At 36.9% G+C, this 26,386-nt stretch overlaps 1 protein-coding gene across 1 annotated transcript in view; it reads left to right on the top strand.

The window, feature by feature from the left end:
• The window catches only part of SPAG17 (sperm associated antigen 17), an 87,859-nt gene that overhangs the window by 15,549 nt on the left and 45,924 nt on the right, over positions 1–26,386 (top strand). The window contains exons 5-17 of the mRNA XM_018074491.2: positions 1,589–1,748; positions 3,918–4,112; positions 10,121–10,302; positions 12,585–12,740; positions 13,370–13,451; positions 14,693–14,811; positions 15,702–15,839; positions 15,923–16,036; positions 17,446–17,596; positions 19,236–19,466; positions 21,424–21,512; positions 22,180–22,281; positions 23,750–23,904. Coding sequence (XP_017929980.2) covers positions 1,589–1,748; positions 3,918–4,112; positions 10,121–10,302; positions 12,585–12,740; positions 13,370–13,451; positions 14,693–14,811; positions 15,702–15,839; positions 15,923–16,036; positions 17,446–17,596; positions 19,236–19,466; positions 21,424–21,512; positions 22,180–22,281; positions 23,750–23,904 — 1,874 coding nt within the window. The remainder of the gene's footprint in view (positions 1–1,588; positions 1,749–3,917; positions 4,113–10,120; positions 10,303–12,584; positions 12,741–13,369; positions 13,452–14,692; positions 14,812–15,701; positions 15,840–15,922; positions 16,037–17,445; positions 17,597–19,235; positions 19,467–21,423; positions 21,513–22,179; positions 22,282–23,749; positions 23,905–26,386) is intronic.

The following is a 26,386-nucleotide window of genomic DNA, read 5'->3' as shown; positions in this document are numbered from 1 at the left end:
ATATATATGAATAGTATGAGAAGATAGTGTCTTTTCAATCTGAAGAGAAATTGAGAGGCTGAAGCTATAGAGCAGATTATTTATAGTGAATCAAGAAAAAATGGCTTTTCTCTTCGATACTAGTCAATTCTGATAAGTAAACTTTAAAACAAAAATTTTAAGTTTAAAGATTGGGCACTTCAATATTAAAATGGAATCTTTAGCTTTGATTTGGCAAGATTAGTCTTGTAACTCTAATTTTATTTCCCTGGTCAAGTGATATTCTTGGTTAGAATCTTGGCAAGTCCAGAAATGTCTCTACTTATTTGAGGATGACTTAAAATTATGCAGATGCAATAGATGAAGTTGATTATGACCTGATGATCATATCTTCTGTTTGGTGTGTTCATCAGCTTAGAGTTCAAAGAAGTACTATCAAAATTTTTTTGTTTGAAATGTCCAAAGTGGAACAAATTTGAAGGAAAATAATGAAAGCCTCCAAATCCTTCATTTCACAGTGCAAATAGTTTCAAGAATCTGTCGAAGGCATATGTAAATTTTACAGAAACGGAATGCATGAAGGAAGGGAAAAGCAGGAAAATATTTTCTACTTTGATTTTGAATTTGAAGTAAATACAAATTCCACAGCTTGAAAGTCTGCTTTTCATCTGGATCTAGGGAAAGCAACTGTGTAGAGTTAACTGCCCTTTCTCATTTGCATGAAAGGCTTTTCTCATTGCTTTAATAGCCACTAAAGTGACACCAGCAGGATTGTAACTGTAAGTTAAGTTAATACATTTTTATTTTATTTAATTTAGCTTTATAATTCTGAAATGTCATTTTTGCATAGCTGGACGTAGTACTTCTGCTGGGTAAAAATAAAGTGGAGGCTTTCTTGCTCTACATCATCTCACTTTACCTTAATATGTTTTGGATTAATTTAATTTTAGACTGACTCTGGACTTTATGGATTTATAGTGTGAGGCTCAGGGATACTTACAAAATCTTTTCTTCATCCTCTACTCTTAAATTACCAAGCAGATCTTAATGTAGATGTTTTTGTTTGAAAATAATGAGAATGGCTGAATAATATCCTGTGTGAAATGAGCACAAGACTCTTGGTTCTAGTTCATAGTAGACAGATATTTACATCAAATAAAAATAGTGCTGGTAGCATTTTACACCATACTCAAGAGTGGTAACAGATATGTTAAAGACTTAACAGATACTGAATTTTTGCCTTATTTCCCTTAAGTCCAAGGAAGGGTTCTGGCTGGTACAAGTGCTGTATTGGCAGTAACTAAAGCACAGTGATTCTTTACTCACCTTTTTACCCGAATGCATTTTGTTAGTTTGGCAGGTATAATGTCTGACTAGCTCTTGCAGTTCCTTTTTAATGTGAAGTCTTAGTACTATGATTGAGTAAGAATATAATAAACTAAATGTTGTGTTTGAGCAGCATAAAGCAGGATGTTCAAGACAGCTTCACCACGTCAATGTTATAGTGGCTGAGGGGGAAAAGTATTACGATAAAAAAATTGAATCACTGAAGTTTTACAACAGTCTGCATAAAGGCTACAATGACAACTTTGTTTATTCATCTTGTCAGGCAGAACAGCAACAAAAAGAAAAAGAAAAAGCTAAACCTCCTGACAAAGCAACTGAAAAAGAAAGTAAAGGAAAAAAGTCAGCAGCCCCAGCCCCTGCTAAAAAGGACACCAAATTGAAACAACGACATGGAGAAGTGGAAGAGAAAGACCAATACATTGGTATGCAAAAAATGTAGATGAACTTACTAGAAGTCTTGCAACCTAGCTTTGGAGTACTTTGTTTTGTCCACATTTAAAACTCAGGATCTATTTGCCAATATCAAAACATTGCTGCTTCATATTTGAAGAGGGCACTGTGTTTTGCTCAGTGTTAGGATAGATTGTGCAATTTAAGAAATAAAACTTAGATAAGATACATGTAACATGTCAATCTCAAAATGTTTTAGCATATATAACACCCAAAGAAAGTAGCTAAACAAGTCCTACAGAAAACCTTTCTTGGAGAAAGATTTCAGAATAAGTAGATGTAGCAGTATCCAGAGTTGTCTTTCTCCTTGTATTATAAAATATAACAAACTGACAGAGTTGAAATCCTTGTCAATGAAGAAATTTTTTGTAATATCCAGTCTAAACCTTCCCTCTTTATATTTGTTTTAACATAGCTGTATCAAGAAAAAGAAAAAAAAAAACAACCATGCCTTGAACTCAAAGACAGTCTGTATCTGGTAGTTTTGGTAGCTAACAGTCATTTTATCATTCATTCCTAATACATTATCACCTTTTTGAAATTAAATATTTCTGCTTTTGAGTAGTCTAGAGATTACTTGCATTGATGTCTTTCCTCTTTTGAGTATGGACTAGTCACTGATAATAAGAACTGACTGATTAGTATCCACTTGTCATGATTATTAGCTTAATCATAATTATAATTTTTGAATGGCATGCAGTCTTCAGCATATATGCATTGGAATTTTTGTATCTATGTAAGTGACTGGGCAGACATCTGGGTTTTTTGTTAGAAATTATTAATATTCAGTAATTGTATGTGCTCATGCCTTTTCTTCCTGCAGTAACTGAGACATCAAATTACATACTTCAGTTTCAGTGCTAGCAGGTATATAATGGGCTAGTTTTCTTCTGGGTTTGATTTTTGCTTTATGCCATATATGTGCTGGACTGTGGTGGCTGCTTCCTCAGTCAGTCTTTCTCCAAATTTGTATGTTCTTTTATGTTTATTTAATGTTGCAACCAACAGAGAGCCTGCTGCTCCATGTGGTAGCGGCATTTGCACAGTCCTGGCTATAAACCTGAGTACAGGCAGATATTAGTGCTAGGCTACCTTTTTTTCTCCCTTGGATGCATGAGTCCCATGAGCTGAGGAGTGGCTAAAGGACTTAGATGTGTGATGTATTAGTAGGCATAACAAAGAGTCTTAATGCTAAAGAGAATATAAAACTGCATTTGGTTTCTAGTGCAGGATGGCCTGCACTAACTCTACGTGTTTCAGAATCAATGAAGAGATACAGGACCTTCAGCAGGCAGTTTCTAATGACTTAAAATAAATAACCATACTGGATGAATGAAATCTTCTGGTACTTATCTTAATACCTATATTTCTCCATAGACCACAAATGGAAACTATACAATAAACTTAGACTAGAGTCAAGCTTCTAGAGGGCTCATTTTTACTTATATAATGCTTAACCTTTTGCTTTGGTAGTGAAATGCTACTGTGCATATTTCTACATAACTAATAAGCCCAAACAGAGCAGGCACTCAATGAAACTTCTCATCTGCACTCTAAGATGAATTTAGATATGCCCCTGGCCAGCTAAAAGGACTAGTGTGAGCTAGTATTACCAGCTGATGAGGATTTTGACAGGAAGCACACCTAGTAAACATGAACCTGTTGAGCAGGGAACAGTCAGCAGTGTTCCCTTGAAATTATTTTGACTCATGTAATTGCTCATTTAAGACACAGTAACTTAGTCTGTGTGTGCCAGTTTTATACAGGATGAAATAGGATAGCTTAAACTACCATTAGAGCATGTGAGTATGTCCTGACACTAAACTCCTTAGAGAGAAGCGATTACAGAAATGCTGCTACGACATTCTGATTATAACCAGCTTCTCCAGTTTTTCTCCTGGTGCTTCTCCAAACAATTATTATTTCTGACTTGTATTCTTCCTGCTGTGTTCTAGATGTTTTGGTGCAGAAGACTTCAGTCTAATGCACATAATGTTTTTGAACTTATATGTAATTTTCCCAATGAAGTTGTAAAAGAACTGACCTTCATTTGCATTACTCTATATAGTCAAGAAAAAAATTAATTTTGTTTAGCTGTTGAATGGCCTTGCTCTAATCTGGTTTTTTTGTATTTTGAACAGATGATGAACCAGATGATGGTGCCCATCATTACTTTATAATTTTGGATTTCCACAACCTTCAGCTGTTACCTGTAATGGCTGAGCTTGGAATTAACATTTCAAGTGTAATTCAAATTTCTTCTGAGAATTACAAGCCATTGCAGATACACTTGGAAGAAACTACACTTCAAAGAGAGCCTTTAATTTCATCTGAAGGTAATCTGGTCATAAAAAAAGAATTGTATAGAAAGGAGATAGTTTTATATCCAAGGACAGTCTGTTCAAGCTGTGTTTTTCTCCCTCTCTGTGCCTTGTGTTTGTGCATGCTAATGGTGAGCAGCTGTGTTTACAAGTGCCAAAATGGTATTGCCTTTGATTGGTCACCAAACCAAATGGTTTGCCAGTGCAAAAACTGGACAACAGAAAGAGGGACTGGCTAAGTAGGCAGTGTTTGCAGCCATAGTTTTCTCCAGCAGCAACCAAAGAACATTTTATCAAATGTGTACTTCTCTGAATCATTAGGAAGGTGCATTGCTAAGAAATCTTGGCTCATTTGGTAATTTCAAGGAAAGTACACAACTGGCTACTTTGGAACTGTGTCCCCAGCCACAGAAGAATATGCCACAGAATAACGCTCTGTAATTTTCCTCAGCTGTCCCCAGGCTGTAACACCTCTCTTGAGCTGGAATCCTGGTAAACAGCCAGCCCAATATGTGTCAGCAGTGATGTCCAACCATACTGAGCTGCAGTAACATAGCCTGTAGGTTAAGGGAAGTGGTTATTCCCTGTTACTCCGCTCTCATGAGAACAGAGTTTTGGGCTCTGCAGTACAAGAAAGATACTAGTAAACTCTACTGAGTCCAGCAAACAGCCACCCTATGAGGAGTGGCTAAAGGACTTTGGAAGAAAAAAAAGTGGTTGTGATCATGAATGGCCTTTTAAAATTCCAGGCTCCAAAAACAGGGGAAAATCTGGAACAAGATTCTTGATGGAAGGCAATCAGGTCAGGGATTATTTAAGCAAACTGGACATATGTAAGTCCATGGGACCTGATGGGATGCACTCAGGCTTACTGAGGAGCTGGCTGTGATGTCACTGCAAGGCCACTGTCAATTACTTTTGAACAAACATGGCAGTTGGAAAAGGTGCCTGAGGACTGAAGGAAAGCAAGTGTCACTCCCATCTTCAAAAATGGTAGGAAGGAGGACTCAGGAATCTGAAGGCCACTCAGACTCTTCTCAGTATCTGGGAAGATGATGGAACAGCTAAGCCTGGAAACAATTTCCAGGCATTTGAAGGACAAGAAGTTGGTCAGTTGGCATGGATTTACTAATGGAAATCATTCTTAACCAACCTGATAACCTTCTATGGCAATATAACTGTCTTGATAGATGAGGAGAGAGCAGTGAATATTGTCTGTCCTGACTTCAGTAAGACCTTTGGCACTGTCTCCTTAGAAAGAAGCTGGATAAGCAAACACTGAATTGGACTGAAAACTGGCTGAATGTCCTGGCCCAGAGGGTATCAGAGGGGATCGGTGGTATGAATCCTGCTCAACATCTTCATTGATGATCAGAAAAATTCCCTCAGCAAGTATTCTCATGATACAAAACTGGGAGGAGTGGCTGAAACAGCATAGGGATGTACTGTTGTTCAGAGGGACCGTGACAGGATGAAAAAATGGGCTGGCAGGAGCCTCATAAAATTCAACAAGGGCAAAGTCCTGCACCTGGGAAGGAATAACCACCTGCACCAGTTTGTGGTGGGGGGTGACTGGCTGGAAAGCAGCTCTGCAGAGAAGGACTCAGGGATGGTGGCACTAAGTTGAATGTGAGCCAGAACTGTGCCTTTCTAGCAAACAAGGAGAATGGTATCAGATCTGCATCAGGTGAAGGGATTTGAACCTTCTTTTATACTCAGCACTGGTGAGTATAAAACCTGGAGTTCTGTGTCCAATTCTGGGTTCCTCAGTACAGGAGAGGTATGGAGCTACTGGAGAGAGTGCATCAAACAACCACAAATATGTTCAAGGGACTGGAGCCTGGGAATGTTTACTCTGGAGAAGAAAGATACCTGAAGGAAGTGTGCAAAGATAAGGAAGCCAGGCTCTTTTCCATGGTGGTCAGTGACAGGACAAGAGGCAATGGCAAAAACTAAAACACAGGAAATTTTACCTGAGGATGAGAAAACACTTGTTTACTGTGAAGGTGACTGAATGCTGTCACAGATTGCCCAGAGAAGTTGTGGAGTTTTCATTCTTGGGAGTACTCAATAGCCATCTGGACATGGCCTGGAGAGTCTGCTCTAGTTGAACCTACTTGAGCAGAGGCGTTGTACCAGATGACCCCCACAGGTTCCTTTCAGTATAAATAATTCTGTAATTGGAATGGAAGACTCTGGCAAGATATAAGTGGGGGTGTGGAAGCTCAGGAGTTTACCCCAGAGGTAGTCAAGCATTGCAATGGATTGCCTGTAGAGGTTATGGGATCTCTGGAGGTTTTCAAGACTGAGCCTGTTGTCTAGGTTTCCTGTTGACCATGTTTTGAGCAGGAGATTGAGGTCCCTTCTGACCTGAATTATTTTAAATCCAAGTCTGAGTCTTGTGATAAGCAAGTGAAAAAACTGAGTTGGTAGCTCTAATTGTTCATACATGTGTTTTTCTACTACTGTGGTTCCAGTTATAACTGTGCATATTGACTTCCTCTGTGGTGCTGAAAAATTCTTTGTGATTGATTCTGACACTGTTGAGATGGCATAAACAGCCAAGTAAATAAGAGGAACTGCATGCTGCAAAGTATATTGGCCAGGAGAAGGGGTTATGAAGGTTGATTATGTTGGAAGGCTGAAGGCTGGGATGGTGTGACTCACTGCCATTCTGACCACTGATGAATACAAACCATTTACTTATGAGTGTTGTGAAGGGTGAACTTGTCTGAGGGTGCTGTTCTTTCTATCCCTTTTGTGTTAACTAACTGACATATTCATACTGCCCCATGGCAAATGCTGCATGTTAGATTGCGTGGGCAGTAAGGAATCTGTCCCCAAAGGTGCCAAGGTGAGCTAACACAAGTTGTGTAGATGTAGCCTTTGAGACTTGGGTAGTCACAGACCGATGGATGGACTCAGAAGTAATGTCATGTTTGACCTTGTTCTTTGAGTAATCTTATCTCTGGGAAGAGAATGAGAGGAAAATATAATTTGTAGCTTCTTACAATTTTGTTAGAATTCGTAAAATGTAAGGGTAATGTCTTACTGGGTCTTGAAAGTGCAAAGGGCAAAAAGCATGGTGGCTTTATTTTCATTTGATTTACAACACCTGCTGGGAGTGAGAGGGCAGGGGCAGGTTTCCCCAAATATTTCCAAAGTTATTCTTTATCTTTTATGTATAATAGCAGGAAGACTTTAGAAAACATAGATAATTTGTAAATAAAATATTTTGAAGGGGGAAAATTGTGAATATAGATGACTGCATCGTAAGTAGTGTTACAGGTAGTAGTGCAAGTTTTTCTCATTACTAAGAAAAGATCGGGTGCATAGTAAGAAAACAGCTTGGCTAAACCATGCATTCTTTGTGGACCTCAGGCATAAGGAAGCATTTAAGAATTAGAAATAGTTCAGGTCAATAGGAATGAGAATATATGTTTATTATGAACCGATTGGCACAGAATTGGAAATGTTGAGACACAAAATGGAATGCAGGAGGTGTACCAAGGAAAATATCTGTCTGCTGCTCAACACAGAGAAAGAACTGTAAGGAGGTGGTCCTGAGAAGGCTGACAGTGGTTAATGTTTTGGGAGGGCTTTTTGTACCTCTTTCTGTCATGTGCGTTGTGGGAGGGCTAATCTGTTGTCACTGCAAATACCATTGCAAACAGGTGATGATTACAACTAACCACAATTAATGCTGATAGCAGAAAGATTCAACTTTAAATTGTGGAGTAATAGTTAAAATAACTGAGTGTAAGATAGAGAACTTTTCAGATCAGCTGATTCAGATTAACTTAAATTGTATTCTACTTAAAGAACTGCCTGCCACTCTCATTTACAATTGAGAACTCATAAAGACCAAGTGAGAGTGGAAAAAGAGCTGTGAGGAAGAAGGGAAAGGAACACAGCCAAGGCACTGTAATCTGCTTAATTTCTGTTTCTGGAAAAATACTGGAAGAAATAATTTTTAACCACTTAAAAAAATGAGGAGATGAGTAACAGCTAGTGTATGCTGTTCAAGAACAAATCATGACAGACAAGTTTAATTTCCTTATAAAATGAAGTGCTGACCTTCTGACACAGTAGTTGTGTGTGTTGTATATTTGGATTTAAATAAGGATCACATGGCCCGCAGTGAGCAAGGTAGGTCTAGATGAAAGTAAATGTATAGTAGGTGCAGCATAATTCAAAATTCTTGGCCTCTGTAGAGTAACTGGTAAAAGTTTACTATCAAATAGTGGGATGCATGGAGTGGACTTAAGGGACCTGGTGCTGGGTCTGGGACCATTCGATATTGCCATGAGTATTGGAATAATGGGGTGTGATTCAAATGCAAAATATTCTTGACAGTATAGAAAATAATAATCTGGAAAAAACTGACTGTTCTGTTTAATATGGACAATATAGTATGCTTATACATGAATAATTAATTTACAAAGAAAGGCAAAGGAGCACATGGCTGGATTTGAAAGATAAGCTGTCATGCTAATGACACAAATGAACATAAGTCATCAATATCACTATGCCCCTAAAAACTGAATACCATCTCCAGGTTAAAAAGGAGAGTATGTTCTAAAAAATACCTGAAAAAATCTTACCACAGAAATCAATGATGAGGTAAGACTTTGTAAAAAATATGTGCTAATAAGAAAAATTCCAAAAAATGGTAAACAAAAATTTTGAGGATCTGTAAAATTTTTCCTATTGAGTTAAAAAATGAAATTGTTATCCTTAAGTTTGAGAAGGCTGAATGATATGGTGGAGGAATGATAAAAGTCTTCAAACTAGTAAAAGTCTAGGATAGAAAATTAAGAGTTTAAATTGCAATGGGGAAAATGTAGTGTAGGAGGAAGAAACTGTCCACAGGTGAGGTTAGTGAATTCCTGGAGAAGGCTGAGTAGAAATATTTTGAGGCTTTTAAGATTATATTAAGACAAACATAAGATTATATTAAGACATATAATTGTCTTATATTAAGACAAACATTAGTCAGCAGTGATACAGGTATAGTTCATCATGCCTTGGAGAAGACATTAGTTCAAATATTTCATAGTTGAATGGTTTACAAAACAGATAGTGGTTCATCATTTCAATAATATATGAAGAAACTTTTAGAAGGAAAGCCATTAAGCTGTAAATGCAATTATGTTACACAGTTTCTATTATTCTTAGCATGAATACATGAGAATCGTGGATTAGGGACCACAGCTTTCATATTCGTTTCCTTCCCAGGTATTTTCATCCCCTAATGGCTTTCATTTTGTGAAGTTACCAAGGCAAGTACTGTTAGTACCCTTTCATATGCACAGGGCCACTGGAATTATACAAGTGAAGTATTTTGCCTTCATACTTAGGCTTTAGAAGGGCTAAAGTCTAAATGAAAGCAAGTCATTGCAGGTTTATTTTCCTTATTAAATTACACTATCAAAGTATGGTTGATCTTAGATTCCAGAATGTGATTGTAAGGTTGGCATTAACAGAGAACTTTTTTTTTCACTGTAGATAGTGCATCTTCAAAAATTGATCATTACCATGGAGCAAAAATGGAAACCATACAACTTCTAGGCTTGCTTCATAGTCATACTGTGACTAATCTTCTTTTGCCCCAATTTCCAAAGCAATAAAATTGTGATTATAAGGCTTGCTTACCCTGTACTTAATAACAGGTTCACCAAGATATGTGCTGGCAGCTTTGTAAAAGTGCAACCTGGGAGTTTTACATTTCCTAGGTTTTAAAAATTCACTGCTGTTGTTTACTTTGAGGGGAGAGATGTAGGGGTGTAATTGGGGGGTGGAGTTCCTTTTTTTTTTCTTTCTTCTTTTTTCTGAAAGAACTACCATATTTTACTGAGATTTTATTGTCCTAGAATTTTTTAATCCCAAAGTTGTGTGTCAGAGTTTTGCTGAGACTCTGAGGATGGGAGTATTTCAGCAGTACAGAAGACTAATATATGATTTGTGCTTTATGTAAAAGGGAGATGTACCATGATGATTTATGTAATACTTATAAATTTTGGTTGTAGAAACAGAGAAAATAAAGGAAGATGGAGCTAACAAAGACTTGGAAACATTTTGGAAATACCTGGAGCCAGTTCTGAACAGTGGAAAGCATGGATCAAGTCTCTATGATGTTGCCAGGCTCCATCACCTAGTTAAGGAAAGTGACTTTCCCACTGATTGGTCTGACAGCGAAATGCTGGTCAGTACATTCTCTTTTCACAATGCATGGCATGCTTTGGATTTTGTAACATTTAAGAACAATTTGGAAATGCCAGGAGTTTTATCTCAGTGTTCTCTGAAACATAACCACCGTAGTTAGTATATTTGTAATCTTGAACAGAAATTATTTCCTATATATCCAACAAGATTATTCAGCATTTATTCACAAGGAGTCCTTTGAATAAAAGTACCTGATTTGGAGTTTCTTGATATTGTAGGCCACAGCAGAACAGTTTTAAAACAGTTTCCAAGGCATTCACGAAACATGCTTTAATTGTGGAAACATATAGGCTTGCTACTTATAATATTGCTTATCATTATACTCTTTGTATAATTTTAAAAGTGCAAAGGCTCCTTTGGGAAAGAAGTTTTTTATCTTCCCCATAATCACATGCTACAGCCTACTCATGAATATCCTGGAAGCACCCATATTATAGCTGACTTAAAGGAAAAATGATCTGTCACTCAAAGTGTTTCAACAGATTGTAGTTATAATTTCATGAGCTCTGGAGAAGTAGAAAAATGTGTAACTTTAAAAAAAATGGGTGGGGAGTATATAAGTTCTGAAATCATAGGTGAATGGAATAAGTCTGCTCTTGTGGACTTGTTGAAGAGTCTCCGAGTCCAAGCTTACTGTGTCTCTGAAATCCAGGATTTACAGAAGGAAAACTCAAGTTGTTAGACATTAATATAAAAATGATAGAGTATTGCATACAGCAAGTGGTCTACTCTCAGATTTGAGATCTTTAGAAAGGAAAATACTTTCAAAAATATTTTCTTTGTTGAAGAGCCACTAATGGTTAGACCTGGAAAACTTTGGACAAGCATCCAAGTCTGTCCTGAGAAGAGGAGGGACCAAGCAAATTGAATCACGGGATTGAAATTACACTAAACCTTGCTTGTCTCCCATTGAGTAGCATCAGCTTTTGTTACTTGTGACTTTGAAAAAAATCTTGTTTTGTTTAAAAGATTGTGGATTCAAAACACTCAAATATTTTAATGAATTTTTTTATGTGCTCTAGTGATATCTTTTAAGTAATATATGAATGGAAAGGTTTTATACTAACCCCTTCTTCAGAAGAGTGTTTAATTGAGAAAACAAAGGTACAAGAATATTGATGAAAATTCTGCTTTCACAAATAGAATTTCTTTCCCAAGTATCTCCTCTGGTCTTTAAATGTTATGAAAACTGAGACAAGTATTCCATAACTGATCAGTGATTTGAGCTGCTTGTTTTCAAGTGCCATAAAGAGGCACGGAGTTGAAGAAAGCAGATGCTTAGTACTTCTTAAAGATCCGTTATTGTACTTAGTGCCTTATGTAAGCTATGCTTCTTTACTATGTTTTATTTTAGGAAACTAAAATCGAGAGATCCAATGTTGTTAACCACCTCTTAGAAACAGAAAAGGACTGTTGACAGAAATTGTCTAAAAATTGTAATAATTTTATCCTTTCCATAATGTCTAGGATGTACAGGGGAAGAATACATCTATTAAACCTGCTGAAACTTGAGTGTTTCGTGTGGTCTCCAATAAGGTTTTGGTATTTGTACAAAAACATTTCACATTTAAAATAGCAGTTGCTATTATTCTTTTTATTCCTTCCAAGGTTTGGTGAAAACCACAGTACATGACCTCAAGAACCATGATTCTTTCCTTGTCAGACTTTTGCAGATACAGTGCTCTCCCTTTGGACATTTGGGCAGTATGCTGACGTTGCTTCACTCACAAGTATGGATTCCAGAGTGCAGTTCTTGAGGTTTTCTTTGTTTTCAAAGAGCAACAGAAAGATAAAAAATATTATGAAATGACATTGATTACCTGTTTGGAGTTTTATTTTTTGTCCTTCTAGGGCAGGGTTGCCTTGCAAATATGCTGCAACTTGATCACTAGTAAAAACAGACACATATTATGTAAACCAAATACTTTAATTTTCCTCTCGTGTACCTTCCCATCTGAAAAAGATGGCAGATGCAAGATAGCAGACCATGAACAGTTACTGTTAAGACAAGTTAAACTTTATAAAAACTAAAACACTTAGGCAATATACAGTCCATACTGTGGTTTGGCAGTGTTAAGGCAAATAAAAATGGGGAGGCTTTAGAATAACTTTACAAAGCATTCTGAGTTAGAGGAAGAAAAAAATCCTTTGAAAAATTTATAAACAGATGTAGAGCTGCTGGTTAAAGAGCTAATGCCTCATGTCACTAAATTACATGACACTTTTATATGCAAACTTCATCCGTTGTATTTTCTCTCATAGCTTGCATTTGGTACTGTGCTGTTTGAACACATTGCTCATTTGATGTATGATTGCCTGGACTGGAAAAGGCAGCATTGCAACTACTTGGAAAACACCAACTTCATTAATGTGCCTATGTTATCAGAGAGCAAATCACCACAACAATCTGTAACTGAGGCAAGGATCCTTCTCTTCTTGTAAAGAATAACTGCTTATAGGCAAGAATTGCCTGTCTTTAATTTTAAATCAAAAATTCACCTTGGACCATCGCTCTGAGTAATTTTCTGTGAATAAAATTTCGATTTTTGTCTTCAGCATTTAAAACCTAAAAAAAAGGAGAAAAAATAGTTGAGCATTGAGGAAATAAAAAAAGGAAAATTGGAAGGATCATACCAGTATAGTGTAAAAATTTCTTAAATAGCTCTGATCGATATGCCTGCACAGAGCTACTATGTCTTGTTGCACATCTGTGAACTGTCAAAAAACCCCAGATTATTAGTTCTATGCAAGATCAGTTTCCTTATTTTGTTCATGGTAGGAAAAATGTAAGTGGGCAGAAGTGGCTTATATAGGACATGTACTAGTAGCAGAGATGAAATGGACTTACTCCATCTGTAGCAGTACTACTGATTTAAAACATTCATAAAACTACATTCTTACTGTCTTGTTCCATTTAAAAGTTTAGCATCTAGTCGAGCATGAGTAACCAAATCTGAATGAAATTAATTTTCCCACCTATTTGTGCAATCCTTACTTGTTGTATTGTTTCTGATTTTTTTTTTGTGTCTATATTTTTGTTCATTTAGGTTGAACCAGCATCACACATGACACCTCCAAAGAAAAAAGGGAAAGCAGAAGAAGTTCTGCCAACAGAAATTTTGTCACAGGGTATGTTTAAAGGATTAAAGCACTCGTGTAGTTGTTCACTTTGTTGAACCATTCATTCAGCTGACAACACAAATCCTTGAAATTATTTGTGCAGTGAACTGAAGATGTTGTGAGAATCGGTTCTTAGTGAATACATTGTGTAAGTCTGAAAACTGCAGTGATGGTAACCAAGTTTTTTAGAAAATCCCCTTTTCTATGTTTCTGATCACAGTCAAATTTAAATTATCTACATTAATGAACATTGTTAGTCTCTTTTTAATAAAAATTGTCTGACGTTTCATAGAATCATGGAATATTCTGAGTTGGAAGGGACCCAAAAGGATCTTCAAGTCAAACCCCTGGCCCTGCACAGGACAGCCCCAAGAATCACACCATGTGCCTGAAAGTGTTGTCGAAACACTTCTTGAATTCTTGTCAGGCTTGGTGCTGTGACTACTTCCCTTGGGAGCCTGTTGCCGTGCCCATCCACCCTCTGGGTGAAGAACCTTTTCCTAATATCCAACCTAAACCTCCCCTGACACAGCTTCAGGCCATTCACTCAGGTCCTGTCACTGGTCACCGCAGAGCAGAGATCGGTGCCTGTTCCTCCTCTTCCCCTCATGAGGAAGTTGTAACTGCAATGAGGTCTCCCCTCAGTCACCTTTTCTCCAGGCCGAACAGACCAAGTGCCCTCAGCCGTTCCTCATACGGCTTCCCCTCAAGGCCCTTCATCACCTTCATTGCCCTCCTTTGGATGCCCTCTAAGAGCTTAATGTCTTTTTTGTATTGTGGTGCCCAAAACTGCACACAGGACTCGAGGTGAGGCCGCACCAGTGCAGAGGAGAGTGGGACAATTCCCTCCTTTGCCTCATGCCCCCTCAGGACATGTTTGGCCCTCCTGGCTGCCAGGGCACTGCTGACTCATCTTCAACTTGCTGTCCACCAGGACCCCCAGGTCCCTTTCTGCAATGCGGCTTTTTCGGCATCTTGTTCCCCAGTTTGGATGTACGTGCAGGGTTACCCCATCCCAGGTGCAGAATCTGGCACTTTCCCTTGTTAAACCTTTTAAACTTGTTAAATATTGTTTGTGATTGCCCAGCCCTGTAGTTTATCAAGGTCTCTCTGCAGGGCCTCCCTGCCTTTGAGGGAGTTAACAGCTCCTCCCAATTTTGTGTCATCTGCAAACTTGCAGAACTAACTTGGAATATAAATTGACATTTCTGAATAAATAGATCTTAATGTTTTATCTCTTATTACAACAGCTGAAGAAACTTCTTTTTTGTCTCCTTCCGTGGACATGAGGTTTTACAATGACTTGCTGAGTCAGATTCCTGAGGAATACTTTTCTGTACCCTTAATGCTGAGCTGCATGTTGGAACAGGTGGGAATGTTCTCTGTTTAATTTCTGTGGCCTAGACCTCGTCTAATGAATTGGTCAAAGATCAATAAATCCCTCTGTTTCAACCTGAAATATGAGACTGTGCATGGAAGCACTGAGCAAGGAGGTTCAATATGAAGGAATCAAAACTCCAAAGTGCCGTCTGATTTTCTTTCATGTTGTGCACTTACCCTGCATATACAGTGTTAGTCCATAATTTATTTTTGAAGGCTACAAATACAATTAAATAAGGTAAAAGGTGTAATTTCTTATCTAGATCAATAACAAGTTTTCATGTCTTGCAACAATGTTGTTGATATTGAACTTCTGCTGTTTTACTTGATTCAAATGTCTTAGGGCAAGCCTAACATAGAAGTGACATATGTCAATTTTAGTGCTAGACAGATCTGACTTCTGTTAAGTTCAAGTACAGTCTATAATTTAGAAGAGACCCACAATATGATTTGGAAATTCTCCTTCTTTTAGGAGTAAAATTTCTGAACAATTTTGGAGTTTTTTACTATTTGTAACTTTGTAAATAGACTCAGGCAAGAATACTCTAAGTCAAGTCCAACCTAATAGACAATTAATTTTTAATTACCTGTGTTAATTCAGAATTCTTAACTTTCAAGTTGGAATATTTTTCTTCTCATCCTTCCAAAAATTAATAATAAGAGAAAACACTTAATTCTGTTTTCCATAATCTTTGTTTTGGGCAAGAACTAACTTGGGAAATTGTATTTTTGCTACTTGTAGAAAAAAATTTTGGTTTTCTTTCTTGACAAAATTTATGGACCTTTGCTTAGCTTATAGCAGGATCTGCTTGCTAGTTCTAATAAAGGTAAGCAGCAGTCAATACTGTAATGAAAGTTAACATATATTATGTTTGCCAGGTTATTGCGAGTGAAGAAGACCTTACACCACCTAGTCTGGTGGTACAAGAGCCTCAGGCAGATGGGTTTCGTCATGCCATTGCAGATCATATAATCTCTGTTCTTCCTTCTCTTTCGCTTTCTTTGAGTGAAAAAAAGGTTTGTGTTGTCTTTTGTTTATCTCCTAAAATGACAAATAATCTCATTATTGGGATGTAATAACTCTTTCTTTTTTCTAACAGAATCTATATGACTACTTTTCTTCTAAGTGCAGTGAAGAAAAGACTGTCACCCCCCAGTACCCTCTCTTATTTAACTACCATGATACCCTGGCTCAGCGGTTGCACCTGCTGAAGGTATTGTTCTACCTATCATATAGAAACATTTCCCAGGTCCACAGGCAATGAATGCTCAATGCACTAGAAGGGATGGAACATTTTACAAAACAGAACAGCATAGCCTAGATTTTTTTCTACTGAGATGGACACACCAACATGTTTAGTTCACTTAAGAAGCAATGAGGACACCTTACAAATGTAGAGAACAAACATTGATTTCAGTGATCTATTTACATTATTAATAAGAATGTTTAGCCTTTGGCAAAGATCATAGATATTAAAGAACTCTGTTGATTTACTGTAGTCAAATACTGATGAAACTATGGAAAATTAGTTTCTAATTTGATCATGGCGATTTAGCAGTTAGACTAGATTGAATAATAAAATGTAGAAAAGCATAAGAAAATGTATGGAGTTAATGAATACAAGAAGTATATTCAGGGTGGCTGAATAGTTGGAGCATAGTGTATAACTAAGATATTGCCAAATTTTAACAAAGGCAGAAAGGTTCAGAGACTGCAAGGTTTGGGATTATTGCAAAGTAAGAGTTCCCAGACTTTCTGAACCCAAAAAACAGTGAATTTATCAATTTTTTCCAAAGCCAACGTGTAGTTGTACCATTAAACTTTGAAAAGTCTCTGAAGGCAATACAAGTGATAGTACAGTCCTAGATTTCACAGCTAAGATGTGTCTGCCTGGCTTCATGAACTACAAATTGTCTATGGAATGTTTAACAACAATTGATTAGACAATATTCAGAAACAAGTCAAGTTTGACACAGTGGATGTATTCAAGCAGAAGGGAGGACTGAGTAATCTCTGAGAGAGATGCTCTTAGCAGGCATATGCTTGATGCATTTCATGTACTTGCTGAAGAAGAAATTCAGGATATAGCACATTGTTTGAGGAATGGATAGAGGAAAAGGATTTGGAATATGCAGTCCAAGAAAAAGTACTGTAAGTGTGTAATACTAAAAATGGTGAAACTGAAAGATACCAGAAAGTCTGAAAAGATAAATGCCCCCCATCACAGACTGATCAATGAGTTTACAGATTTCATTACTATGAAAAGTAGCACAGACCAGCTGAAAGGTACATGGAAGGAACCTGCTACCACTCTGAATAGACCAGTACATATTTCTGTATTTTTGAGTCTAACTAGCACAAACAAATAACTTCTAACAAATGTCTGTTATTATCCTGTCAGTCATTCTCTTATGTGTTAATTTTCTTTTCTACCTAAATATCTGACACCATGATTCAAAACCAGACTATGAGCACATGCTCAAATTTAATTTTACATCCAACTGAGTTAAGCACATGCTAGTATCTTCTGCTATAAGTAGACTTCTTTATTCAAATGTAATTTTTAGAAATCCACTAGTGAGAACGTTTACTTTAACTCTGGTACTTTCATTTTTGTTCCAGGCCCAGGAGAACTTAAATCCGGAAAATATTGAGCGTGAAATGATGAATAAACTGCCTCTTACAGAACTTACCCATTTCACCCTTCCTTCAACTAAAAATAACCCTAAACACTTGGCCAGAGTTCATGAGCTCATGCATTATTGTACCAGTGGTAAAATTATTTTCATTGATATAACTGCCATTTTTCTTTCTTCTGGTTGATGATCCATTAAATAGCAAGAATTTTGAGACAAGTTTTTTCAGCTGCCTAAAAGCCTTTGCAGAATTTCCCATTTTCACATTCTTGCTTATAAATACTTATAGCCTACTATACACAAGTTAACCCTCATTTCAGACCTCAACTTCATGGTTAATGGGAAAGACTATATGAGTATTAAATACTGCATGAGTAAGAGCTGGAAGTATGTTAGAACTCCTTTATTTATTTGTATTCACAAACATACAAACAATTACTAATTCTAAGGAAGAAAAAACTGTAAAAATCGCAAATTTAATTCTAGGATATGTAATGCATTTTGAGAGAGGCTGATGTAAATTGTATATTTATTTACCCACACCCTTTTGGAGGAGGAGCACATATATCTTAGGGAGGCAATTTTTATTGAACAATAAATGGCTTTCAGAATGTATTCTGTGTAAGTATTGGTATTAATAATAAAACTACTTTATAACAGTACCTGTATCAAACTAAGAATACATGCACTTCTTCAACCATAATCACTTCTGCAGTTACCTTTTCTTGGAGTGCTTTCTGCCATAAAGTACACTGGGAAACAATTCCAAAGCCTACATAAATACCCTTAGGTAGTATCAAAAGTCCTCTCTAGGCTACTAAGAAGTATAAACATTCAAATCCCCATGCTTATATTTATATCATCATGTAAGGCACAGGATTTGAAGGTACTTTCCCAGCTATTTCATCCTGAGGTCCCGTGTGTTGGATTAATTTACACTCGCTATGTTGTTTCTAGTTGTTGGTATGTTCGTTTTGGACAGTAAGGTATATAAGGTATTCAGTATTGCTGTAGCATTCCAGCTGAGTTTTAAATTTGATGGTCTTTACTGGACTATACTGTGGTGCCAGACTCTCCCAACTGGTAACTTAGCTAGCAGTGCCTTCGCTTGTGTCAAGAAGGTGATAGATTTGAACGGACAATGTGATATCCAACATTTTCGAGATGTATGACATGCTTGGGTGCTTAACTACCCTGAAGTGAAAACATTTCAAACTGGAGACACTCTATATTTGATTTGGGCATTGTACTACCTGTCTTAAAAATCAGTCCTTTGCTTGATTATCACTGTTATATAGACACTGATGCATACAACCATACATAGGATTTATTATTGCCTTTGCACCTGGCATACTTTTGTGTAAATTATGTGTAAAATTTTGTCTGAAGAGAAAAAAACGTTTGATACTTGTCTGAGAAGCTACAGAGAAGTTTCATGAACTGAAAATAACTAGCTGTTAACTGGTTTGATAATGTCTACTCAGTATTTTAAAATCAACATCATATATATAAACTTAATGAACCAGAAGGTTTTCAAATGTAGGAACCACTTCATTTAAGATGGATTAATATTTAGGCATATCATTTTGCAATTTGGAAGCATTCAACTTTGAATGCAGTGTAAAATGTAGCCCACATAAGTTGATCCGATACCATTAAGGAAATTGGTGTTGTCTTTTGCAAAGTTGCCAAGAACAATACACTTAAATAGTCTTCTATTTATCTTCTGCTGAGCTGTGAGAACGTTTTCAGTTAATGATTGTAATTCTTTTTCAGAACTTCTGAGTTGGGCTGAAGTAGAAAGAGCCTTTAGAGTATTTACTTTTGAAAGCCTGAAGCTGACCTGGCTGAGTGACTCTGGTTTCCTGGAGAGCTCTGGATCTATGGTTGGAGGGAATTCTGAAGTGTTTTGTATCCCTTGGGATAATCCAGACATGTTTGCAAGACAGCTGAGGCAACTCTTCCTTATGGAAAAGAAGCTTAATGGAAAATCTCCGAGAGGCTCCGGTAAAAAGCTCTCTGTTTACATTACTTCTGAAGGATTTGAATCCACTATTTGTTTTACCATATCATTTGCTATTGCAGGGATGTGATTTTTCTTCCTCGTACAAATCACAAAATTTTCAAGTATTGTATGGTCTGTACGTTGAGTAACTATGTAGGAATACTAGAATAAGGACAAAAGCTATTTTGTACTACAACATTAACAATTGTAGACAATACAGGGTGAATTTTCTGAATTTCTAAATTTTCTCCTGCAGTTTCTAACATAATGAAAAGTTGTTGGCCTGGTTAAAGGAGAAGTGTTGACCAAGAAGCAACATTAAAAACAAATGATTATTTTTGGGGTGATGCAAGAAAAGTAGAAATTTAAGCAACTATACCTTTAGGTACATGATTACAGAATCATAGATTGTAGAATAATCATTTAAGTTGGAAGGGACCTCTAAAGGTTATCTATTCCAGCCCCCATGCAATGAGCAGGGACATTTTCTACTAGATCAGGTTTCTCAGAGTCCAATCTGACCTTCAGTGTTTCCAGGGATGGAGCATCTACCACCTTTCTGGGTAACCTTTCCCAGTGTTTCACCATCCTCATTGTAAAAAAATTTTTCCTTATGAATCTATCCTTCCTTAAAACCATTACTCCTTATCCTATTACTACAGGCCCTACCAGAAGGTCTCTCAAGGCCACGATAAGGTCTCTCCGGTGCCTTCTCTTCTCCAGGCTGAACTTTCTAAGCCTGCCTTCACAGAAGAGGTTCTCCATCCCTCTAATCACCTTCATTGGTCCCCCTCTGGACCAGTTTCAACAGATCCATGTCTTCCCTGTGCTCAGGACCCTAGAGCCGGATGCAGCACTTTGTGATGTTGTCCATCCTTTCCTAATAGAGATATCTAAACAACCAGCTTAGATGGGATCTTTTCCCTAGAAGGTTGGAGCAGACAAAAATGAATCCTGCGTATCTACCTCTCTTTTAAATTTTGGGAACATTTTTGGGTGTTGGTTTATTTTACTTTTATAGTAGTCACAATAGTAAATATAGCAGTTACAAGCATAACAACATTTCAGCACTTCTGCAGCACAAAAGCAAATACCAGGAAGATAAAACATTTGCTTTCAGGTCTCTTCCATCTTCTAAAGGCAGGCAGTAAAGAGATGTAATTTCCAAGAGAAGCAGATCCTAAAGATAAATGTCTGGAAGCTGAGCTGGTTATAAGGCACTTACGAACAAGTGCTTCATGGTGTATTTTCTCCCAGAAAGAGTAATTTTCTTGTACATGTGAATTTTCTCTTCCCTAACTCAGGACATAAAGAATTCTGTTAAAAGGAAATTATTTTTAAAAAATTAGGAGAATATAGAATTTAAAGTCCCCATGTGATCCTGTTCATATCAGATGCTCATTGTAACAATGGAATGACTGGTCAGATCATCAGGAGAACTAATTTTCAGTCAGTAGCTTATGAAACTCCACAGACCAAATTAATTTAAAATTTATATTTTTAAAAAATGTGTAAACATATTAAAACAATTGATTTTACCTTCTATTTTAATGTCATCTGTGCAAAGGACTGCTTCCTAAAGTACTCAGAAAAATGGTTCTTTGTGTATAAATCAGGAGGATACTTCTGAGAATGTTTTTAATGGTTTTGACTATGCAAGGCCAGCATAGGTTAGATAAAGAGGATTATTTGAGTGGGTTTTATAAAGTGTTCTTTTTCTTTTTTTCTTTTTCTTTGCCAGTGCTATCTGGCACTCCTTGTCCCTGGATTTTAACGTGCTCTTTTAGGAAAGAAGGGTAGCAGAGCTGATCATGTATTTATAGGACTAGTGTCATAAAATGAAGTTTCAATTTTATGTCCATTTCATCAGGAAGGCTAAAGGAATTGCATTACTCTGACCTTAGTGTTTAGGGCTGAAATTTCTGGAACAATTCTTAAAATTCTGCTTTCAATTTCCAGGGCATACAGAAATAAATGGCGAAGATGGAAGAGATGGTCTGGCTGGTCCTCTTTTGAACAAAGAATTAGATCTTCCTGTTTCTGATATGGCAAGTGTTAGGAATGGAGTCAACTAGGCTTTACATGAGGCAACAGAACATTCTGTTGAATGCCAGGACATGTTACTGGGGATTTCTTTGCAATGCTGAATGCAAATGTTAATGTTCTGATGTCTGGGAAATAGTGCCATAACTTTTAAGCACTGTGAAAGCACTTTCTTTGAATTCCAAGGTGATGGGTATCAGTGAAGCTGCTAATAATAATTCTGTACTGGTCTCACTGAATACCAGGGGTCAAATACAAATATAAAAATTTAAAAGAAAATGTCAAACTGTGTCAGACTAGTAAACTGTGTAGTTTGGTGTCTTCAGAATCACCTGTCTGCCATATATCCCTGCATAAACATAGCAATTTTAAAATGACATCACAGGACATGTTTAAATACTTATAATTTCTTACAGAACTCAGAAACATATAAGCTAATAATAAAAGTATTTAGATTATGTTTGCCATAAAACAATCCAAGACTAAAAACCCTTGGGAGTAATTGTATTTTTTATTAAATAGTGCCATACGGGTCTGCACATATGCAGCATTATGCGGTTAACTGTGATGCAACATGTGATACTGTCTATTAAGCCAACAAGATTAGAGTTAATTTAATACAACTGACACTGAAATGTTGATATGCATTAATTTGGTTTGGTGTATTTTGAGGTGAGTCTGGAAAATTACTTAGAAGAAATAAAAAAGATACAGCAGCGTTGTTTGACAGACTGGAATTTTGAGGAGCATTTTCAACCACATGTTCTTCTTCAGGTATCTGTGAACTGACAATCTTATACATACAGTCACCTATACAAAGAAGTCGTGGCAGAGTTCAGGGTATTTTCTTGCTTGATAATTGATTTAGTTTTATCTCTTTTTCATTTTTACCAAAACCCATTGTTCTTTAGCTGCTTTTTAGTTCTTTATGTGAAATTTAGTCTGTAATGGGTTTTTATTTCCTGGTTTGGCCGAACTAGCGCTGTCCTATTTCATTGCAAGTCTCTTAGCTAAACATGATGGAGATAAAATGACCTTGCCCTTAGGGGTGATCCTCTCTGGCAGTTATGGGGCTCATTAGTGTGTGTGAAAACATACTGTGCAAATACCTCTGCAGTATATGTTTTCTGGGCAAATAGAAAATTTTGTTGTTACGTTACTTCACCCTTTCAGGGCTAAAAGCGTCATTTGTAGAAGTCCTGCTAGCTAAAAACTAAAGCTTACCTTGCAGAAATGCAGAATGACAAATGTGAAAGATGAGTTCAAGTGTAGTTGGCTTAAGTTGGTAGGCATCCTCTTGGGAAGAGTGGATTATTAGTTCCTTGTAATGCCTTGAGCTTCCTATACTGTAATTCTTGTTTGACCCTGACACATGCTGTACGTGAGTGAAGGAAATTCTGCTTGGACTTTTGAGCACCACTTTAGTGGCACAATTGCAAACACTGGTCATACATTTCAGTGCCTAAGAAATTATGCAATGTAAATAGCTAATGCTACCTGAACTGTCAGAAAGTCTCAGGTGACTGGAAAAAGGTTTAACATTGTACCCATCTTTAAAAAGGGTAGAAAGGAGGACCCTGGGAACTACTGACTTGTCAGCCTCCCTTCTGTGCCTGGAAAGATCATGGAACAGATCCTTTTAGAATCTTCAGCTGCATAGTTTTGAAAAATAATAATTTACTTAAAAGAAGGCTTTCTTCTAGCTATGACTATAAAGTCACAGTTTCAGCCTGCAGACAATGTAAATATTGAAAATGATGGGCCCACTACAGAACAGAGTGGAATAATGTAGAAGACAGTAAATCTCAGAGATGTGTAGGTCATAGTTATAGCAAATTGAATACCAAGGAGATAACAAAAAAAGTAAACTTGTTTTCTTTTTACCTGGTATATGATAGTTCTGCTTTTATTTACTATTTATTTAAATATTTTATTATTTAAACTTGCTCAAGTATTTATTCAATATTTTAGTTTATTTGTTTTTTATGTAGCTGAACTTTTTTATTCATGGTCAGTCTCAGAAGGTGGAGCATAGAGACTGTCTCATCTCAACATAAATAGGAATGGAGTTTCAATTTCCACCTGCCTGAACAATTCAGGTTGCTGGAATCCAAATGCTTTGAGTACACCTTGTAGGAGAGTGAAGTTCTATAGCACCTTTTGCTAAAAGCTGTGTTGTGTAACCTTTGTACATATACTACTGTCTGCAGGGAGGGTATACCTTTATTTCTTTCCTTTTCAGGTTCTTCATACAGCATCCCAAGAATATAGATGTATTGATACCTTTTATCATAACCAAGATAACTCTTTGTTAATGGTTTTTCACAATCCTATGAATCAATGTCGTCTGTGCCAAGAGACTTGGGATATTGCATTGCACTCTAATGTTGGATTCAGGTAATTGATTTTATATTTCATGTCTCATTCACAGTCGTTTTCAATAAAAGCCTCCATGGGTATGCTTGGGGCAAAGCTTTGAAATTAAAAGACATTGCTATGTAACACATTTATGAGAAAGCAAGTCATGCAGCTTGAAAACAGTGCTGTGTTAAAAGAATTCTCTTGAGCTTTTCTGAGTAAGAACAATGCAGTAGGTTGCTCCTTATCACATACTACAAAAATATAAATAATGCACACATACACACAAAGTCATGTTAGGGATACCACATCAAGAAAATTATACTTCAGGTAAAGGATGTTAAAAAGAAAATTCTAGGTGTACGCTTACTAGGTTTTTCAACTATGTATACATAAACTCAGTGATTGTAAGTGGGAAAATTTTGGGGGAAAACTAGAAGTCCTTTATTGATATTAGAACTTTTTTTTTTCACAGAATACCAAATTCTTCTTAATTCCTTGTCACTGTCTGCACACCAGTTATAGGTGTGCAAATGGTTAGTGTGTCCACTATTAGAGCTTTTGTCAGTGGACCTATTTGTTTTGGAATACATTTTTGCATTGAAGAAGTGGTATAAATGATGGTGTAGATCCAACTGCTGTTCGAAATAATTGACTGAAAATAGAAAAAGTGTCCATGTATTGATATGTAAAGAAGTTAAATGCCATAGAGAGACAGCTGAGCTATCTTTAACTATGTCACTCTGGTGCTCTATGGATTAATTAGATTTATCAAATAGAATTTCAAGCAAATTATCCAGTAGAAAACACCTACCCCTTATTTGTTTGCAGGCATCCCTTTCTAAGTGCCTAATTTATCAGAATGTGGGAATTTTTTAATGGAAACTTTTGTTGGGACCTATGTATTTGAACAGTATTGAATGCTAAATAGGCAAAATGTGCCTTCCTGAAGACATATTTTGTATTGTATTTTGTATCTTTGCTCTCAGTCAAGGAGCTCTATGTGAGTCCATCTCAGCTTTCCTGGCTTAAATTATCTGCCATGAAAAGGGGCTGTTGTGATTAGCAGTGATTGTGACCAGAGCCAAAAGAGATTTACCAGCAGAAATCAAAGTTCCTTGGAGAAAATGCTGACTGTTTTGTGTTTGTTGGGTAGATCCACTAAATGTCTGGTCAGTGTTTTTGCATTTATGTAACACTATACCCAAAAGATAAGTGAAAGATGGTGTGTTCAAGTGAAGCTGGGTATTGCATTCAGATAGACCCAAGCAGAGAGTCAAGTTGTCTTAAAGTCTGTTTCACAGAAGTCTGTTGAAGCCCAGAGCTTTTTATTCTGGCAGCTATTCTTACTCTTATTTGTGTGGCACTGGACTTTAAAATGCCTAATTCAAGTTTCTTAAATATAAACAGCTGGTGCCAGTTTAGCTGCCTGGTATATTTGAGTTATCTGGACAGGGCTGACACACATGACATGAGACCCATAGGAGACCCATAGACTTTTGGAACAAACACCAGAGACCAGGTCACATACCTTAGTACATCGAACATGTCACTTGGTGTTTGCATACACTGAATAATTCCTCATCCCAACAGCATATTGTTGTTGTGTTGTCTGTAGAAGCAGGTAGGGATGTACCAGACTTCCTCTGGAAGCATTTCTCCCTGAAACAAAAACTGTTCATTTGCAAGGTTGTAGAGCAGATTGGCTGGTCCCCTTTGACAGGACGTTGAAATAGTTCAAGGCCAACTAAGAAATGCAAGGAGCTCTTGATACATGCCAAAAAAAAGTTGCTAATTTTGCACCCAAAGAAGGAATGAAGCATGTTCTCTGGTAGATGCATTATAATACAGTAGCTGTATGTTTCCTTCTTCTTACTCTTCCACATTCACTGGAAGCAAGGCTTAGACATTAAAGATTGTTTCTACTTGGGGCAGAAACATCTTTGTCCAGTGACAATTCATCAGGTTCTTTTTCAAAGCAGCAAGGAGTTCCTAAAGAAAATGACATGAAAGCTGCAAGAAGGTTTACCTTTGCTTTTGTTTCATAGAAGTATTCAACATCACTGCTGTGTAAGCTACTTAGAATCTTTGAGGAGCTGTAGGCCCTCTTTCAGTTCTGTTACGTGGCATCAGTACCTGCCAATTCTCTGCAAAATAACCAGCACATTTTCAGGACTTATTCAGCCTTTTTGCTAAAGGTAATTTTAGATTTCCAGACAAAGTATCATAAATAATTGCTAGTGTATGTTTCCAGGCAACATAACACTTCTGTGGAAGACAGTCTTTAAATACCTGGAGTGCTTCAAGCTGTTGCCTGCAATTAGCTTCCAGATCCTGCTGAGTTGCCAGAAACTGGCACAAATCCCACTCATTAAGTGGTTACTGGCTTTTACCTTTGTATGAAATAACTGACTCCTGGTGAGTTTACTATCAATTTATTGGTTTTTAATTTATTAAAATTACTATCATTCTAATTTATTTAAGAGTCACAATGTTACCACAGGAGAGTTACAAATGCATA

This window comes from Manacus vitellinus, unplaced genomic scaffold, assembly GCF_001715985.3.
Source record: "Manacus vitellinus isolate BGI_N305 unplaced genomic scaffold, ASM171598v3 scaffold_28_pilon, whole genome shotgun sequence".
Classification (NCBI taxonomy): Eukaryota; Metazoa; Chordata; class Aves; order Passeriformes; family Pipridae; genus Manacus; species Manacus vitellinus.
The sequence above is the reverse complement of the archived record's forward strand: the minus strand, read 5'-3'. Positions and strand labels throughout refer to the sequence as shown.